Source organism: Coloeus monedula, assembly GCF_965178545.1.
Source record: "Coloeus monedula genome assembly, chromosome: 6".
Lineage (NCBI taxonomy): Eukaryota > Metazoa > Chordata > Aves > Passeriformes > Corvidae > Coloeus > Coloeus monedula.
Window position 1 is genome coordinate 17,360,032 of NC_138786.1, and position 18,469 is coordinate 17,378,500.

The following is an 18,469-nucleotide window of genomic DNA, read 5'->3' on the forward strand; positions in this document are numbered from 1 at the left end:
ACACAGGAAAACACAAGACAGGGGAGGAAAGAGGTTTGTTGAAGGACACCTTCCCCTTGGGTCAGTGGGAGCTGACACCAGGAGGTGCTGAGATGGAGTGTTATGAAGGACCTTGGATGTTCCCAGGTGGTGTGAGCATGATTTTGTGCACTGCTCTGGCTTCTCCATCACCTTCATCTCACAGACATGTCAGGTGGGTTGTCTGCAGCACCAGTCATGCCTCTCCAGAGTGTAGGTGCCACACCAGCAGCCAGAAAGGTGCTCCAGGACGATCAGCAGAAATGTTGCCAAAGTGCTGGAGAAAGTAAATTGAGAATATGCCAAGGCTGGCCTGCTTCTGAAGGGGAGAGAGACTAGCTTGTTAAAAGGTCTTGTTCAGCTGTGGAGATGAGCCAGGGTTTCTCATGATGCTCAGTCCAGAGACTTGGGCTTTCAAAAGGATCTCCTGGGAGCGTCCTGGTCCCTTTGACAGTCAAAGGCAGTTAAGCCCCCAAGTCCTCTCTGTCCTTTCGGTGATGTCAAGCTGCATCTGCTCATTCACATGGCTGGGAAAACCTCAAGGGAGACTTGAGGCAGATATGACTCAAGCTCCTCTCCATTGCATGAAGCTGCCACCCAGATGTCCTCAGCTGGAGGGGAGTGAAGTTAGGCCACTGCTAGCCAGACCTGGCTCTACCCTGGAGTACGGGATCAGCGAGTGAGAGCAGATCAGGATCACCAGTGGTCTTATGCAACTGTGCAGGACATGCAACAGCACCAGGGTTTTCCAGCTCCCCTTGCTGCCCACTGTGCAAGCAGGGCAAGGCTTGCAGCCCTGCTCAAGCTTTCAGGACTGGCTTTCAGGCTTTTGACAATAGCTCTGGCTGTCACATGCCAGCTACTGCAACTTCAGCTGGGGGCTTTCTTTCAATATTGAACTTCAAGATGCTCAATCTGAGTGTGACTGCCCAGCAACTTGGTGCAGTAAACTGGATGCTGCTTGCTGTCACATTCAGTAGGATCAGAGCATGAAAAACAGCAGTGGCCTGCAGGTACCATTATGCCACCATGGTGTGGCAGAAATAATGGGCTTGGCAGGGCTGGGCAGAGGGGGCATCTCTCAGAAACCACAATGTGTAAGTGTAGCCAATGCAGCAAGGTTTGGGCTGACCTCCCAGACCCCAGGAGCTTTGCATCTCAGTGGGCTTGCTTGTCATCATCTTGCCCTGATGGATTTTGCTATTAAAAGGTGACCCTGTCCTCAGAATAGTAGGGAGCCAAGAAAAGGACTGTCCTCCTGTTATTTGTCTGAATGAAGCTGAGAAGAGCCAGCTTCATTGGAGATGATGTGGGATGTCTCACACGTGCATTAATATCCAGCTGCGATGGGAAAAATCAGAGCTGGGTCTCCATTCCTTTCTCCGTGTGTGTGTCATGGACATCACAGTGTATCTGCACTGGTTAGTGGTAGCTGGTGGCTTGTTGCTTCTCGAGTCTCTGTTCTCAGTGCTGCAGGGTTATCACCACTTTGTCCCCAGCCTGGTCCTCGCGGTGCCAGGTACTGATGATCTCGGCCTTGCTGCTACGAGCTCAATATCCCCATTTTCTCCACAGGAGGCTTTGCCACCTTCTCATCCTGCTTCCCAGGGCTCTGTGAGGGGAAGCCAGCTGCCATCCTGCCAATGAGCATCTCCCAGCCGTGCTTGCCTGTGGCCAACGTCGGCCCCACACGCATCCTGCCACATCTCTACCTGGGCTCCCAGAAGGATGTCCTGAACAAGGTACAGCCCTGTCGTGGGGATACGTCTGCCCTGTCCCATTGGGGACCCCAGTCATGCAGAGGGGTGAAAGTATTAAGGACTCCTTCCCAGCGGGAAGGCCACACAGTTCCCTCGTAAAGGTGCCAGAAAGGCTGTGCTGTGATGTCACACCAGGGAAGGAATTTTGTTTAAAGGAAAAGTAATGATGAGAAGAAAGACGGAGAGAAAGAAAGAGAGGAAGAAAGAGAGAAAGAAAGGAAGAAAGAGAGAAAGAAAGAAAGAAAGACAGAAAGAAAGAGAAAGGAAAGAAGGAAGGAAGGAATTGCAGTTAAAGTGCTGCCAGGCATCTGCCTACTGCAGTCATGAGGGAGCCAGCCAGGCATCCTCATCCAGGGCAGGCAAGGAGGGAGAGGGACCATGACACCAGAGGGGAGTTGGAGACAGAAAGGAGGGAGAGAGAAATTATGTACAGGGAGTAGAAGGAAATGAAAGAGAAAAATGACAGGAATGTGAGGCTGGGAGCTGGGCTGGCTCCATCAAGCCTGCTGGAAGGGCAGGAACCGGCCACTGGAGAGCCAGGGCCAAAATCCTGGGGCTAAAATCCTGAGGAGCCAATGCCAGGCAGAGAAATTGATGGTTTCCTTCCCTCCCCACCTCCTTGGAGGGTTTTGTTCATCTTTTGGAACTGTGTTTTCTGCCATCCCGACAATGTGGCCACATGCTTGGAGAAGAGAAGCATTGCCCACGCATGGCCTCCGCACTTGACCTCACTCTGTTCCCTATGGATAGAGCATCTTCTGGCCACATTGGTTAACGTAGGGTGCTACCAGTGACTCACTCCACTCTGTTGGTGAGATGTCTCCTTTCTCCTTCAGCTGATACTTTCACAGCTTTCAGACAGAGTTTTGCTAATTTTCTTTCTTGTGTTGTCCTATTCTGCTCATACTGGGGTTCTTGGGTTTTCCCCTCTGGAACCCCTTTCCAGTTATCTTTGGCCTTGATTACTGTACTTGGACCAAAATAAATATCTGCTGAGGTTCAAACCTGTGCCATGTACGTTAATAAAACCTTTCAGCTGGTCTCTGCTGTATTATCATCACCTAGGCCAAGGCAGCACTAGGAGACCCACAGGAGAAAATGCTGGGATGGGAAAAGGCAGAGAGTGTGCATGGCAAGACAGGTCTTCAGTACGTGGTGCTGTCTGAACTCAGCTGATTGTTTGATGGCTTCTCTCCCACCAGGACTTGATGACACAGAATGGGATAAGCTATGTCCTAAACGCCAGCAACTCCTGTCCCAAGCCAGACTTCATCTGTGATAGTCACTTCATGCGCATTCCTGTCAATGACAACTACTGTGAGAAGCTGCTTCCCTGGCTGGACAAGTCCATTGAATTCATTGGTGAGCTTTTCTTACAATGGTTGCAAAGCCTCCAGTTCTCAGCCGTCACAACCTGAACTCTTCTGTCCTCCCTGGTCTTGTCCTCTCACACAATGGCACTGAGGTCTGGGGAGGGAGGCTAGGGCCATTTTGCTCACCATCACTGTTCTCTTTATTTCCTCTGCCATGCTCCAGACAAAGCTAAGGTGTCCAGCTGCCAGGTGATCGTGCACTGCTTGGCTGGGATCTCCCGGTCAGCCACCATTGCCATCGCCTACATCATGAAGACCATGGGTATGTCATCAGACGATGCTTACAGGTGAGTTTTCCCCTGAGGGTGGGGGGGTTATGCCAGTACGCTTCACTCCAGGGAAGGAAAGCAGGCTGAGCCCAGAAGGAGAGGGTCAGGGCTCCTTGAAGCCCTGTCTTGCCTTGACTGGGTCCCAATAAAACCAAACCAAACCAAACCAAACCAAACTAAACCTCCACTCACAAAGTGCATGCAATGAGGAATGGTTGAGAGTAATAAAAGGGAGTGGGGAGGCAATCCCAGCTCTAATCCTGCAGCATTCTGAGGCCCCCTGGTTCCCCAAGACCCTTTTCTTTGGAGGGTCTGGTCAGAAGGTTCTCGATGATGCCTCTTCTCCCCTAAAGAGGCTGAGAGAGTAGGGTGGCCCACCGAAGGACCAAGCACCAACGGGGCTGTCTGTGCATCTTGGCAGGTTCGTTAAGGACCGTCGCCCATCCATCTCGCCCAACTTCAACTTCCTGGGCCAGCTCCTGGAGTACGAGAGGAGCCTGAAGCTCCTCAAGGCCCTGAAGTCAAAGGGTGACCGGGGCGAGGGGGATACGCAGCAGGACCCAGCAGAGGTGGCTGAGGGCAGCCGGCATCCCCTAACACCTACCTCAGAGAAGGCCGAGGATGTGCCGAGGAGCACCGGCTCGGTGTCCCCCACCAGTGACCCCGAGCGGCAGGGCGGGACCCCGAAGGTCCTGTCTCCCACCACCCTGCAGCAGGGCCTCAATGGCTTGCACCTCTCCTCCGAGCGCATCCAGGACACCAACCGCCTGAAACGCTCCTTCTCCCTGGACATCAAGTCTGCCTACTCCCCCGGCCTGCGGCAGGACCCCCCTGCGCCCCCTGGACCCGGGGAAGCCCCCAAACTCTGCAAGCTGGACAGCCCCTCGGGCTCGGGCAGCCTCAGCCCCTTCTCCCCGGGGGCGGACAGCCCCGACCGGCCCGCGGGGCCCGAGCTCCTGCTGGAGGCCAAGGTGAGGCAGCGGCGGAAGCACCGGCACCCGGCGGGCTCGCCGGCCCACGGGCTCAGCCTCAACGTTGGCGGGACCTGCGGCGCACGTAAGAGCCCCGGCGCCGAGGACGGGCTTCCCCCGCGGCTCAGCCAGCCGCCCACGGCGCCCGGCGCCACCACCGCCACCGCTGCCTGGAGCGGGGTGCACCTGGAGTCCCCCAGCACTCCGTCGGGCGAGGCTGGCTGGTACTTCGGCAAGGACTCCGGCAGCGGCGGCGGCGGCGGCAGCGGCGGGGGCCTGTTTCCCAGCGCCGGCCCGTACCCGCCGCCGTTCGGCTGCGGCGCGGTGGCGGCTGGATGCGAGATCAGACTGAGGGACAAGGCGCGGGCCGAGCCGCGGGACGGGCGGCACAGCTGGCATGAGGAGGCCGGCGCCGAGAAGCAGTTCAAGCGGAGGAGCTGCCAGATGGAATTCGAGGAGACCATGTCCGAGGGCAGGGCCCGGGAAGAGCTGGGCAAAATCAGCAAACAGTCCAGCTTTTCGGGCAGCATGGAGATCATCGAGGTGTCCTGACACTCACCCGGGGTGCCTGGAGACCTGGGACGGGGCTGGGGCGGGGGGATATTTAAGCTGGGGGGAGCGGGAAGGGGGGCGGTGGGGTCGGGGGTTGTATTTATACTTGCGCGTGCATTTTCGGGAGCGCAAGCGCTGAAACCGAAGCGAAGGTGGATGAGTCTTTCCAGAGTCGGGAAACACAGTGGCGGATGCTTAGTGTCCCTCCTGCACTCGCCCTGGTCCTTCCCGCCCATCCCCAGGGCGCCCCAGCCCTCGGAGACCCGAACTCAAAATTTGCGCCTAAAACCCAAGTGGGAAGAGGCAGGGGTTGCAATTTTGGCCGTGGTGATGGGGCACAGCACCTGGAGGGGGGACCACAGATGCCCCTTCCCTACACCCTGGTGCACTAAGCATGCTCCCCTGTGTTTCTCTGGCTAAATATCCTAAAAATGCTGCACTGGAGCAGCCCTATACATATATAAATATATATTATATATAATATAAAGAAAAAAAAAACCCGAAAACACACACACAAAAGAAAAGGTAAATGGTTTTACTGCAATTTTTATTGAGACGTAAATAATATTTCAATTTTTTTGTTTTGTTTTTAATTTATTGAAGCTGTTCATTCTGGCAATGATTTGCAGACAATGTGGGGCGGTACTTTCAGCTCTATTTTTACTGTGTATGGTATTTAAATCTGAAATACGAGTTTCTAAGCAATATCTGAGGCCTGTGGCTCCTTCTGTAGTTACTGTCCACAAAACAGATTTCCCCCTTCTCTCTGGGCATACCAACAAGGGGACAGGAGACTCTTCTGGGCACTTTTTCTAGAAATGAACAAGTAAACGAGCAAACTATAAAACCTTCTTATGACACAAACTGAGCCAGAAAACTCTTCTGGAAGCTGCTGCCTCTTCTTCCCACCTTGGTCTCTGTTTGTTTCTCCTCATCTCCATCCCAGCCATTACCACCATCCCAGCCATCATCCCATTTTAGGCATTGGCCCCATCCTGGCCGTCACCCAGTTCCAGCCATATCCCCTCCCCTCCACTCCCCTCCTTTCGGCTGCCCATCCTTGCTGGAGAGGGAAAGGTGGGAGTCGCCTGAAGTGGATGGAAGGCTGCAGGATGTCACCTCCAGCTGCATGGGGAAGGTGTCGGAAGCTGCCACAGCAGAGGGAGGGATGGGAGGCTGGTGGTAGTTGGGATTTCTTGTTGGGAGGTGTCTTGCCTGCCTGTCCCAGCCCCTCAGCTCCCCCTCACCTCAGCTACCTTGCTTGGGAAGTACGGGCACCACTTTCCCTTTGGGAGCGGCTTCCCACATCCTTTGTTTTACGTCTGAGAAACTCGGGGAGCGTGTTTGCAGGTGCTGGGACTCCCCTGGTCCTCTTGCCCTCCAGGCCAGCTTCCCTCCATCCAGCGAATGATAAGCTGTCCAGACATGAAGCTCTGCAAGCACATGGAGGGGCACAACTGACTTATTTTCAGAGATGGTTGGCTGCTTCCTCCCATCTGGTGGGAAGCCAAGCTCTTGCCCCCAAACCCCAATGTCAGGATTGCTGAGAAGCTGCTTTCTGAAGCTGGAGGCACTGAGCTGCCTCCACTGCAAAGCACATCTCTCCCTGCAGCTGTCTTTGCTTTCTCCTTTGTCTCGCACTAGTTCGCAAAGCTAATACCTCAGGGGTCTGTGTTCGTGCATGTCTTTGTCCTGTGTCATCCTTGGAGTGTTGTTTTTTTTCTTTTCTGGGTCCACATGGTTTCTCTCCCTTTCCCTTGTTCCTCCTCTTGCCATTCGTTTCTATCTTTAAATCAAACTACCCGTGACAAAACCAAATGATCTCAGGTTTAAAACTGAACATAAAGCAGAGGCGTGAGGAGCTGCAATCACACAAGGAGGGGCTGCTCGCTTCAGCTCGTTGCTTCCTCAACCACCTCTGTGTTCGCAGTTGAGGCAAGTCTCCCTGGAGACTCCTTGCTCTCTTTGGGCTTTAGTTTTTCTGGTTTTCCATGGAGCTATTTGGTGAGATGCTGGGGACCCCCACATGCTCCTGACTGGTTCCCCGAGGTGTGGCAGGGAGGGATGGGGGTGGTTGGAGAGCCAGGGACCCCCTGCTCCTCTCCCCACATCACTTTTGATGAGAGTGTGGGATCTCATAGTCAGTCCTCAAAAGCCTACCACCCCCCATCACTTCCTCCAGCAATCACCTCAAACCTGCTCAGTGTTGCCAACCTGAACATGCTCTCTTCTCATCATGAAGCAGTGATGATGCTATTTTCTAAGCTCCCTTTCTAGACTCCAAAAGGCATTTAGGTCCATCCTGTAAGCCAGGCAGCCATTTCAGGAGCTCCACTTGCAGCAGGTTATCCTAAGTAGGCATCAATGTCAAGTCCAAAGAGGGAGAAGAAAAAGGCTTCATCCTCCCTCTGGTACCTCCTCACTGGGTGGAATGTTGGTGTCACCTGCCTCCTGTCCAAGGAGTGCTTCTGGTCCTCCTTCCCCTTCTGCTGCCTCCTGGGTTGGTTCCAGCATGGACTTACTGAGCTCAGGTCAGGCAAGTTGCTGGCAGGAGCAGGTTAGGTGTAGCTTTGAGCAATGGAGAGAGGCTTAAATTACTTCCCAAGGGATGTAATAGAAAGGACAACAGGTGGGCACAACCAGGTGGGGAGATGAGACAAGCATTAGCAAGCTCCCATCTAATTCCTCCTGTTAAGTGACACAGTGTGTTGCAAGCAGAAAAAAGCAGATGGAACAAGTCAGGAAGGAGAGGGTGCATGTTGTAAATGAGACTCTGAATGTCTGCAAAGAGGCAGATACGTGGTTTGCTGTTTGTCATCTCCACTCTGCCATCGCCTGGATACTCCTGAGACATGTTTGAGGTTTTACACACTATGGACTCCTCTCTCCTCTGAAACCACAGCAAAGATAAGTATATTTTAAGGTTAGTAGATTATAGACATTCATGACCCACCTCTGCAGCCTTATTTTGATGTCCTTTACATTCATCCCTCTTGTTTACATTGGGCATGTGCATCAGAAACCCTCATATATACAGTATTTTAAGTCAATATCCAGAAAATAAGCCTTGATGGAGCAGCCCTGCCCAAGTGTCTCCTGCCCATCCTGACCCAAAGCCAGCAGGGTCACCAAGTGGCTTGCAATTGACTTAATTTTTTTTTTTTTTTTAAATCAAACTGTCTAATAAACCACTTTGTCCATGAGTCAGAGAGCTGTGAGTTGTCATGAGGACAGATGTGCCAGGTGGTAGTCCTCCACATCATCTGTCAGCCAAGTCTTTTTGTGGGCTCTCAGCTTTGGGATGACCCATCCCAAAGCCTCACTGGAGCCAAAAATCACCTTTCCATGCTGATCTGATGAGGGCACATTCATTTGTAGGGATCTACAGAGGCGGGAGTGTGAGCAGAGGAGAGGAAAGGTCTCTTCTAGCAAAGGAAGGAACCAACAAAGCTGCTGAATGTCCAATGGCAGTGGCAATACCTGAGCTTTTCACCATATGAAGGACTGAGCAAACCACAGCTCTCCTTCAGACTAGGAAGGACATTTTGCTCCTTTCCCTCCAGTCTCTGCCTGTCCTCCAGGCTGAACCTCCCAGCCACCTCCTTCCTGGCTGAGCAAAGCTGGCAGGAGGGCAGCGATCAGGTTGGCAACACTGAGCCAGAGGCTTGGGTCAGAGCAGGCTCGTCCCTGGCCTCAGCAGCAGCGTCCCCAGCCCCTGCTGCTTTCCCAGCCCTTCTCTTTGTCTGCTTGTTTCTTTGGATGTCCATCCCTGTTACATCTGCCCCTTAGGAGACAATGCCCTTCAGAAACCCCTCCTGCTGTCCCCTCTCCCCTTCCATTCTTAATACTAATGATAATAAGCTATCAGTGTTGTCATTGCAATCTATGAATGATAGATTTGAGTATTTATGATTATTATTATGATTATTATGGTTATGATTCTGTACTTTTTTGCTTCTTACTCTTTGTATGTTGCTCTTTGTTTCTCTGTTGTGAATAAAAGCAAGGCCCCATCTCACCTTCTCTCTGCTCCCCGCAGCCCGGCTGTGGCTGACTTGGCACAGCTCCTGGCTGCCCCAAGCCTGAGGAGGCAAACCCTTGTCAGAGGAGCTGGAGGAAGGTGCTTCCTAAGGATATAAAGGCACTCAAACCCGGGGCAGATCCATTCTCTTAGCTCTTCCCTTCCCTTCCTGCAACTCCTCTCCCCCGTACAGGTTCTTGCTCATTTTTGCAAGAGGCAGGAACCCACTGGCACCAACAACAGAGGGTTAAATGGCAAAAGCTTAAAGCTTTAAGAAGCATTGGCTAGGCATCCAGTTCATGGAATCAGCTCCCTCCAGGTCGTGGTCCTCTCACCTTCTTCAGCTGGCTGCACCTGCAGGCTCCATCTTCACCCACAGGGGCTTCTTGCTCTGGCATCACAGCTCCTTTGAAAAGCTGCCCTGCTCAGTTGAGCCCAGGGCACTGGCTGCTGCTTTGGCCACATGCCCTGGGCTTCCTGGGCTTGAGTGTCCTCCTCGTGCTGGTAGTTCCCCTGCCCAGGGACAGCACAGCCTGGGGAGGGCACATGGCCAGTGCCAGCGCAAGCCCGGTGGCAGAGCCACAGGAAGACATGTGAGTAGCCTCTGGTACCTGGAGGGATTTCGAAAGGGGCTGGGAATAGCTCCCAACATGGAATTTGATATGGTCTTTATCAAACACTGATAAATCGTGATGTCATGAGCAGACAGAGGGAGGTGCTGGTTTTTTGCACCCATTGCCTGTGCTCCTTGTACAACCTGGAGGTTTTCAGGTGACTGTAAGGTGTAGGAGGAGACATTAGGGGAAGGGAAGAGGAACCCCATCTGCACCATGGTACGAAACACTCCCTGTACTGCGTCAGCCCCATGAAGAGTCATTTTAATTTGCGGGGTTTAACACTGCCCTTCTCCAAGTGGCCCAGGCACAGTTTCTTGTCTCTGTCATGACTTTGCTTTGTCATGGGTTGGGGTCCTTCTCATCATGCTGTGCTGAACACATTTCCAAGGTTGCTCTGAGACCACACTGGAGAGGAGAGAGCTCAGGTCTCACCCCTCTCTTGGGGGACCCTGGTAGATCTCTGTTGGGGTCCTGGTCCAGCATCACCCTTCCTACCTCACCTGCCTTTGGAGCAGCCGTGGACAGGGAGGGAGCAGGCAGGTTCCAGCCATGCCGGGACCGAGCCTCTTCTCCCTTCCTCATCCCTGCAGGATCAGACCCTTCCTCAGCAAGCACAACACAGAGAGGGGGTCTGTACCCACCCTGGTGTACCTGGGGACTCCCAAGCATGGAAGAGAGGGTCTGGCCACCAGCCCCACCACACTCCCTTCCTCGCTGTCCAGCTTTGGCCAGCGCCGGTGTCGGACCCGGGGAGACACCCTGCCCCTGCCTCGTCTTTATTTATTTATTACCAGAGGCTGTAAACAGCAGTGCTTTTCTACCCTCTACTTTCTTTTCCTTTCTTTTGTATCTTGGAACAATGTGTTGTAATAAATACCCGAATAGGTGTTTTAACAGCTGGTGTCAGCCTTGGTTTTTGAGGGTCAGACCTTCTCAGGATGGGGCTCTTTGGGAGTTTGGGGAGGGCAATGGACCTTTGGCTGCAGTGATGGGGCCTAGAGCTGGTAGAGAGCTGGACATGGAGCCAGACCTGGACACAGACAGACCTGGATGCACAGCCACACCCGTGTCTATAGGGCCCAGCAGCTGAAAGCTGCAGCTGCACTAATTCAAAGAAGAAATAAGGCTCATGGCTGAGAGAGTAGTGGCATAAAAATTAATTGGGGCATTCATGGGCTCTCACACTGCAAACCACCACTCTAGGGGCTCTGAAGCTGTAGTCAGGTGCCTAAGCATCCCAGTTGTAATGGAAAGGACTGTCCCAGCCCTGCTCCAGGTGGAGATACACACGTGTAGGGAATGGTACAGATCGCCAAGCTAAAGAGCACAAAGACATGGAGTTTTTGCATTGAAATATACTATCGTTGTTTTTATTATTATTACTATTATTATCATTATTGTTATTATTTTGCTTCCCAGCTATGCTCTGCTCCCACCTTGCTCCTGACATAATAGCAGCATGTAGCCACAGGCTTGCTGGGCACTACAGCTAAACCCTATAAACATTCCCTGCTCACCCATGGCCAACTGAGCCATGCTGTGCTCAGGGGGCAGCTGGTGGGTGCCAAGCAGCAGCCCCATTTTGGCTGGACTTGCTCAAGTGGAAGCTGGTGGAGGCATTTCCCTGCTCCCCCCCCTGCAGCAGGTTTTCTTTGGAGGGAGGAGAAGGCGTGAGCAGGCTCCCTGCAGTTCTGGCTCCAGAAAACCTCAGCACTTATTGATGTATACACAGAAGGGACATCCATCCTCACAGCTGCTTTCCTCAAGCTGGGCTAAATCCCCTGGTCTTTTATAAATCCATTCCCCTTATCCAGCTGCAATTGCTGGGTGTTTTGTAAAGCTTCTCAAAACTACTGCCATCACCTGCTGCTGGGGTAGAAGCTCAGTGTGAAGTTTTGGCCTCCTGTGCATCTGACACCACTAGCAGCTCCAGAGAGGCTCTTTGCATGTCCTCCTCTCTCAACCACTTGTTGCTGTGCGTGACATGGGAAGGGACAATTATTTAATAGAGAAACATGAACACGGCTCCCATCTCCCTCCCAGTTTACCTGCCTCTGGCTTAGTTTTTCCAAACTCACTGCCCAAGGGAAGATGCTGCAGCAGAGTCCCCAGGGGTGACGTCTTGTGTCACTATTTCCACGGCACAATTAAATCCCCTCGTGTTTCAGGGAGAAATTACCTCTGGGCCAGGGGACTGGCAGCAGCACCCAGGTGAGAGGCAACCCAGGTGAAGCTGCTCTTAGCTGGGGCTGGGGCTACAAGTATGTGGAGGGTCTCTTCCCTGGCAGAGGCACCCATGGGTGTGCAGCCAGCAGAGCTTCCTCCCCCTGCCCTGGTGCTGCCTCTCCTCTTGTTCCTCATGGTTTGCACGGCAGAAACCATTACTGCAACGAGAAACCCAGGAACGTCCTTTTTCCAGTTCTCTGGCTTTTATTGACTCAGAATGGCTGCCAAGCCTATAAATAAATGTTCCTTGAGCTAAATATAGCAGCCACTGAAATTGGCTGCTGGCTATTTATTTAGCTTGTGGCCTCTTTGAAAGCTTGCCAGTCCATACTGCCTTTACCTTCACGCCTTCATGCGGCCACCCACCATGAGGGCATGGCTGAGTCAGCACGGGGAGAAGGGGTCACAAAAAGTCAGCCCCAGCTCTGCAGGGCTGGAGAGCCAGGGTGACAGGGTCTGGCAGCTGGAGGAGCTTCAGCACCCTGTACCCCTGCCCAGATTGCTGGGGGTCCCCAGGAGGGACATTTGCTGGAGCAGTCAGGCAGGGGCTGAACCAGTCACAAGCCAGTTTTCTCTCCTGTGAGGTCTTTTTCCAGCACCAGAGCCCTGGAAAAGAGAATCTATCTATCTATCATCTCCCCCAGGCTTTCCAGCATTAGGTGGTGTGCACTGCTTTTCCACACTTTGTGGGAGCATAAATACTCCTGGTGCTCAGAGCTGCTGTGTGTTAGGATACTTAGGACAGCCAGGGGCATGAACTGACTCCCAGTCTTGCACCCCTACTTGAGCCAGGACTCTCAATCCCGTAAGCTGTACTGTGGGTCTGACCTGGTCTCTGGCCTCAGCTGCTGGGTGGTCTTCAGGCAGTGCTGCAACCATGTCCCCTCCCAGATCTTCCCCTGTCCCCTCCCACACTTCACTGTGTGTCTGGGAGCAGCCTGGGAGATGCTATTTGCCATTTCCTGGTGAGATGAGCTCTTACTAGGGCACCATGCTCAGAGATGCTCCATGGGATGCATGTTTCCCCAGAGCCCTGTTGGTTGTGCATTGATGCAAGAAGGGATGGGCTTCATGTCTCCAAGACTGATGGAAAGCAAGGCCAGTACTGCTTTGTGCTGCAGACACTCTTCTACACCCTGAGCCTCACAGGAATAGGATGCTGCTTACCTTGGGCTATGAGGAATTCATTGCAGCTCCATGTCAGCAAAGGGAAAAACCCCATCACTCCCTGGAAAGCCACATTCACTCTTGGAGCAATCCAAGAACATTAATAATGTTTAGCACTTACAGACGGTTTTGCTAAACATGAGCTAATCCTTACAACACCCATGGGAAGGAGAAAAGTAATTATTGTTATTGGGCTTAATTTTTCATTTTCCATGTACCCCTGCAGATGGGGATCAACTCTACTTAGTCCAGAGAGCTCTGGAAATCAGAGGAGAATCCCATTCATCCCAGCTTGTACAAATAGGAAACCTGGAGTCAAGATGGCAGGTTATTTGCCAAAGGCCACCCAGGAAGGCAGAGCTGGAGCTTCTGTGGAGTGTGTGTGGGGGAAATCCTTGCCCCCAGTCCTTCTCCTACACACCAGACTATAATTCCACAACTGACAGGGTAATTCTGCTCCCCTTGCAGGTCCTCACCTGCAGCATGCCAGAGGGATGCTTTGTATTGCTGCTTACCTTCCTCTGCACAATGTCACTTCACAAGGTGGTTAGAGAGATACCCTGCTCTCCACGGCAGTAGGTCTGACAGGCTCATGAGCATATTGGCTTGGAGTACTACTGCAGCAAGTCACAAAATTCACACCCACGACCCCCCCTTCTGGAATTACAGCCCCAGCCCTGCTGCCATGTGTGGTAGATCCCACTGGCCCTCAGCCACTGGGTGAGCAGCCTCCACAGCTGTGGCCAGAGCACCCCAGGGGGGAAAGGAGCTGATGAGATGGTCCTTGGGCTTGTCCCAGCCATGTGGCATTGGAGCAAGACTGGCTTGGAAGGCTGAAATGCTGCTAGGGTCCCTCCTGGGGCACAGAGGGTCTGGATTAGGATGCCCCAGGTGAAAGTAGAGACCAAAATGAGGGTGAACTGCTTGCCTGGGTCTTTTCAGGATGAAAGGACAGTTTTAGGGGGTTCCATAAAGCCATCGATGCTCCCTGGCAAACTCCTCAGCTGAAACCCAGGCACTCAGTGTCTGAGTGGAAATACTGTCTGTCGGCAGTACCCAGATGATGTCATTTAGTTTTCCAGGCTTCTGGGCTGAGCCAGCAGCTCGAGCCAGTATGACTGGAGATTCTTTTTTTAGAAGGAGCCCAAGTGCAACTGAGTCCAGGTCTTTGCAGCACCCCTCTTCCACTTCCCTTCCCTGCTGATGCAATCTCTTCTGCAGCAGGGACATCAAGATGCCTCAAAAGAGGTGGTTTCTTGGAACCTCAAAATGGGACCCTGCTGGGCAGGTGGGAAAGGGAGATGCTGTTAGAGGGCAGGTGAGGGTGATGCTTAGTCTGTGCTACCAGGTGTTCCCCAGGCAGAGGAGTCTCCAGTTCCCTCTAGGCAATGCACACAGCAGAGGAGCACTTGTCCCTCCAGGTGTCTTTTTACCTCCCTTCAACTCCCTGAGAAATTTGTCCTGAGCTCCCTGGCACAGCAGTAGTCACCCTCCTCATCCTCACACTTGCCATCTCCAGTCTGGGTTACTGCAACCGAGCCCCAGGCTGGCTCTTGGGCGCTTTCTAGTCAGAAATAAAATGTTTTCCCCCTCTGACACCCCTTAACCTGCCTCCTCTCCCTCAGCAGCATCTCCTGACAAGCGAGCAGCTAAGAATAGCCCTGCCTCTGGCTCCAGGCTGGTGCTGTTTGCTCAGTGACTCAGAGCTGGCCAGGCAGGCACTTACTCAAAGGGCCCCATTACTCATCTGTCTGCATTGCCCCAAGGATGGGGTTTGTATCTCTCGTTTGCCTCTCCTCTAAAGATCCTTTATTTATTTATATTTAATAAAGCCGCCATGCACAAGGAGAGGTAGTTTTCCTGCTGTAGATTTACCTCTAAATATATGTGCCCTGACCCAAAGTGCTGCAACCCCCATAGATCACACTGGCAGCAATACCCTCAGTGTTGCTCCTTCTCACTGCCTTGCCAGGATGGAGCTGTGTCGGCAGGAACAGAGCAAATGATAATGTCTCCCAAAATTGCATTTCATAGCACCAGGGTAACAATGAAAACAAAAATTCTCTCCTGCAGAAACCATCTGTGTTGAATACCAGCGTGGATCTGGCTATGCCCAAATCCAGCTGGCCTGTCAGATGCCCACGGCATGACCCAGCTGCTCCCGTCTTGCCCACAGCCCACACTAATTGCAATCCTCCTTCCTCTCCACGGAGTGTGGGACTGCCCAGAGGGCAAAGCACCTCAGCAAGTTAAAAAAGGCCTCCATGTTAAAAAGTGGCTTCATTTCCAAACAACAAAAAGACAGCATCTTCCTCATCTGGTTTGCTCCCCTGAGGCATTCTCTGAGTCACAGCCAGTCATGCTGGGAACAGAGCTGCATCCTGACCAGTGCACATCTGTGTCTGCAAGGCACAGCCATGACAGCACTGCCAGGGGAGGACACAGCTCCTCCACCTGCCTGACACGGCAGGGATGCTTCCTTGGGATAAGGGAAGTGTGGCATTGGCAGAAGACTTGGAGGAGGTGTGTTGGATAGCATTTTGTTCTCTTTCTGCTGCTTCAGCCCCACAGTCTCCCTCTTCTGCTATTCTTCAGGGTTTTTTTCCAGTTTTCCAATCCTGCTGCTTCATGGCATCACTCTTCAACCCTGCTGTCATCAGGAAGCCCAACATTCTGCTCCAAGATGCTTCATGAAGCCTCAACAGCACCAAGAGGGCTTCCTGAGAGCAGGCACAACCTCCATGCCAGGCACACCAGAGTATCCCAAGCCAGGTCTGGTTTATGTCCTGCAGAGATGTGTGTTGGGTGTAAATAGATCCACACTGCATGGAAGTGGGCAGCTGGTCTGGATTTGGGCTGTGGCCGTGCACTTCTCCTAACCACCGTGCCCTGGGTCTCCACATAACACATGCTGAGGGTCTGATCCTGCACCGCTAACCCCAAGAGAGCCTTTCCATCCAGCCAGGACGAGTGGGCTCCCAGTGCCTCTCCCCAAAGCCCAGCACAGGAGAGCCGGGGGCTCGTGCCTCAGAGGAGATGGTGTCCCCAGCTCAGTCAAGGCTGACAGCAGCCAGAGGTGCAGGACAGAGGGAAGCAGGAGCATGAACATCCACCCGTGGGCTGGAAATGGGGCCCTGCATGCCCTGGCAAACACATATTTGTGTGCTCCCTCCATCCCGGAGACCTCCCCGCAATAACAACCCCTAGGGCATCTGGGGGCATGGTGGTGTAGGAGAGCAGGACCAACCTGCCCAGCTTGGTCCTGTCTCACAGACTCCACTGGCATCCCACAGCATCCATCACACTGCCAAGGGCTGCCGAATGGCTGGTGACAACCCCGGGAGCTGAGGCCATAGCAAAGCCAGGCCGTCCCAGAAGAGCTAACAAGGGCAGGCTCAAACCCAGCTTTGTGGGACACCTTTCCGTGGCACCCGAGCCGTGCTGGAGGGGAGTCCCTGAGCGGCACCATCGCAGGCGCCGAGCACTGGCCCTGCAGCGAGGCGAGCGAGCAGCCTCTACTGGCAGCTCCCGGCGCCTCGGGAGCCTTCACACCACCGCGTTCTGTCTGTGCAACACCAGGGAAAGAAGTTTACCCTCGTTTCATATCCTTCAGGAGAGCTCGGGGTGACGCACGGTGCCGGACAAACCCCGTTCTGCAAGTGCACTGAAACACTGCTGCAGGTGTTGGTACCAAGAGGAGGAGGAGGAGGAAAGAGGGACGAAGGCAAACAGCTGCTTACACCTTTTTTTGGACCCATGCAGGACAGAAATCTGGAGAGTGAAGATGTCTGCAAGGCAACAGCCCACGATGGGCCAGAAGCCCCCAGCCTGGCTCTGTTCCCACCGGGCTGTGTGACTTGAGGATGGGCAGGTGCCACTCTGTACTTCAGCTTTGAAATCTCTTGCACCCTACAGGTGCAAACTAAGAGCATGAGAGCAAGGCTGTGGAGGTTCAGTGCCTCTGCAAGCAACCTGTCCTTCATCAGCCTGGCTGGGAAGAACATACCAACTCTAATGTTCACAGTATCCAGCTCCCATCTCATCTCCAGGCTAAGTATGGTACTGGAGAAGGGAAGGGCTCCATGTGCTCCTATGTGCCCACGTGTCCTGCTACATTCACTTGAACCATGTGGTTCAAGTCTTTTACATCCCTGAACCCACTGAGGGCCAGATTTGGGTTGCAGCACTGATAAACTCAAGACACCAACTGTTGGGCTGTGGAGAGATGGCTGTAGAAGATCCTACAGTCCACTTCTAGGAGACCCTGCTCTGCACCCCAAACTTCTTTACTGACATCCCAGCCTGTCTTCTTCATCAGCAAGAGAGGTCAGTGACAAGTGAGCACTGCCTTACAGATTCCACATGCCATCTGTGACACATTGTGCAGTCCCCAACCTCAGGAGCTGAGAAATGCTCAGAAGCAATCCTCTCTGGCTCAGCACATCATTCTGGGCTGGGCAGGAATGCTGCTGCCTTCAGCCTGTCTTCACAGCTTGGCTTTGGCTTTGCCCCAGCATCCCCTGAGCACAGTGCTGTGACGAAGCGTCTGCATTCGGGAGCCCCCACACAGCCACTGTCCAGCAGACTTGGTGGTGCCCGAGCAAGGGCCAGACTGCCTCGTCTCCAGCCAGGCAGCATTAACCTTCCCCCACCAGAGACACTCCTCAGACCTTGCTGATGCCAAGCAAAAGTACATCACAAAGCTGAAGTGCTGCCAGGGCTGCCTCTCCCTGCTCTGCTTTCCCCATTAATTGCTGACCAGACCATCAATTAGGGAACAACAGCCAGGATGCACAGGAGATGCTGCCCACAGGCACCTGGCATACCTGCCTCTCGCTTGCTACAAACCTCTGGGACAGACTGGCACAGAGGACCAGGATATTTTTGTTGTGCAGTCCCTGAGAAAGCGCCCAGGCACCCAGGGCTTTGTGGTGCTCATCCCTGCTGCAGACAGGTGTGGGTCCAGCCCTGGGCACCATGCTGAGAGCAGCGTATGGACAAGTTGGAGATGGAAGAAGCGCAATTTCTGTCAGGGTGAAGGTGCTGGTTCGCAAAGTGGTACCTGTGAGGGCTGTAGCTGAGGCCATAATGTTGCTGAGACAGCATAGCGGGATGGCATTTGGATGAGCATGAACTTTTGGCCCTTGCCTCTTCCCCCTTGGCTCCATAATTAGTCCTCTGGGTCACTTAGGGCTCCTGAAGTGCTTTCATCCCTGATGAGTTTGTTTAGCTGTGGAAACCTAAGAAAAAAAAAAAAAAGGAAAATTCAGTATTCCTCTGAAAATCCTATTAACCACATTGCCCTGGTTCTCCAAGCTGCAGCACTGCGTGCAAGGCTGGCACAGGGAAGGCAAACCCTGCCATGCAAAGCAGGAGCAGGCAGTAAATGGGAATAACTGAAGCTTAGGTGCCTTCTGCACCAAGCCCTGGGCATGGACTCCTGATGGTAATTGGTTTCACCCCAGTCCCACGAGTGTGCCCCCTGGCACCCCTTC

The 18,469-nt window shown here is 53.2% G+C and overlaps 1 protein-coding gene across 7 annotated transcripts in view; it reads left to right on the forward strand.

Moving 5' to 3' along the window:
- DUSP8 (dual specificity phosphatase 8) overlaps positions 1-4,972 on the forward strand; it is a 40,934-nt gene extending 35,962 nt beyond the window's left edge. For all 7 annotated transcript variants that reach the window (XM_082284510.1, XM_082284512.1, XM_082284508.1 and 4 more), the window contains 4 exons: positions 1,594-1,760; positions 2,981-3,140; positions 3,315-3,438; positions 3,842-4,972. In XM_082284510.1, coding sequence (XP_082140636.1) covers positions 1,594-1,760; positions 2,981-3,140; positions 3,315-3,438; positions 3,842-4,943 — 1,553 coding nt within the window. In that variant the 3' untranslated portion in view covers positions 4,944-4,972. The remainder of the gene's footprint in view (positions 1-1,593; positions 1,761-2,980; positions 3,141-3,314; positions 3,439-3,841) is intronic.
- Positions 4,973-18,469: the final 13,497 nt, after the last annotated feature.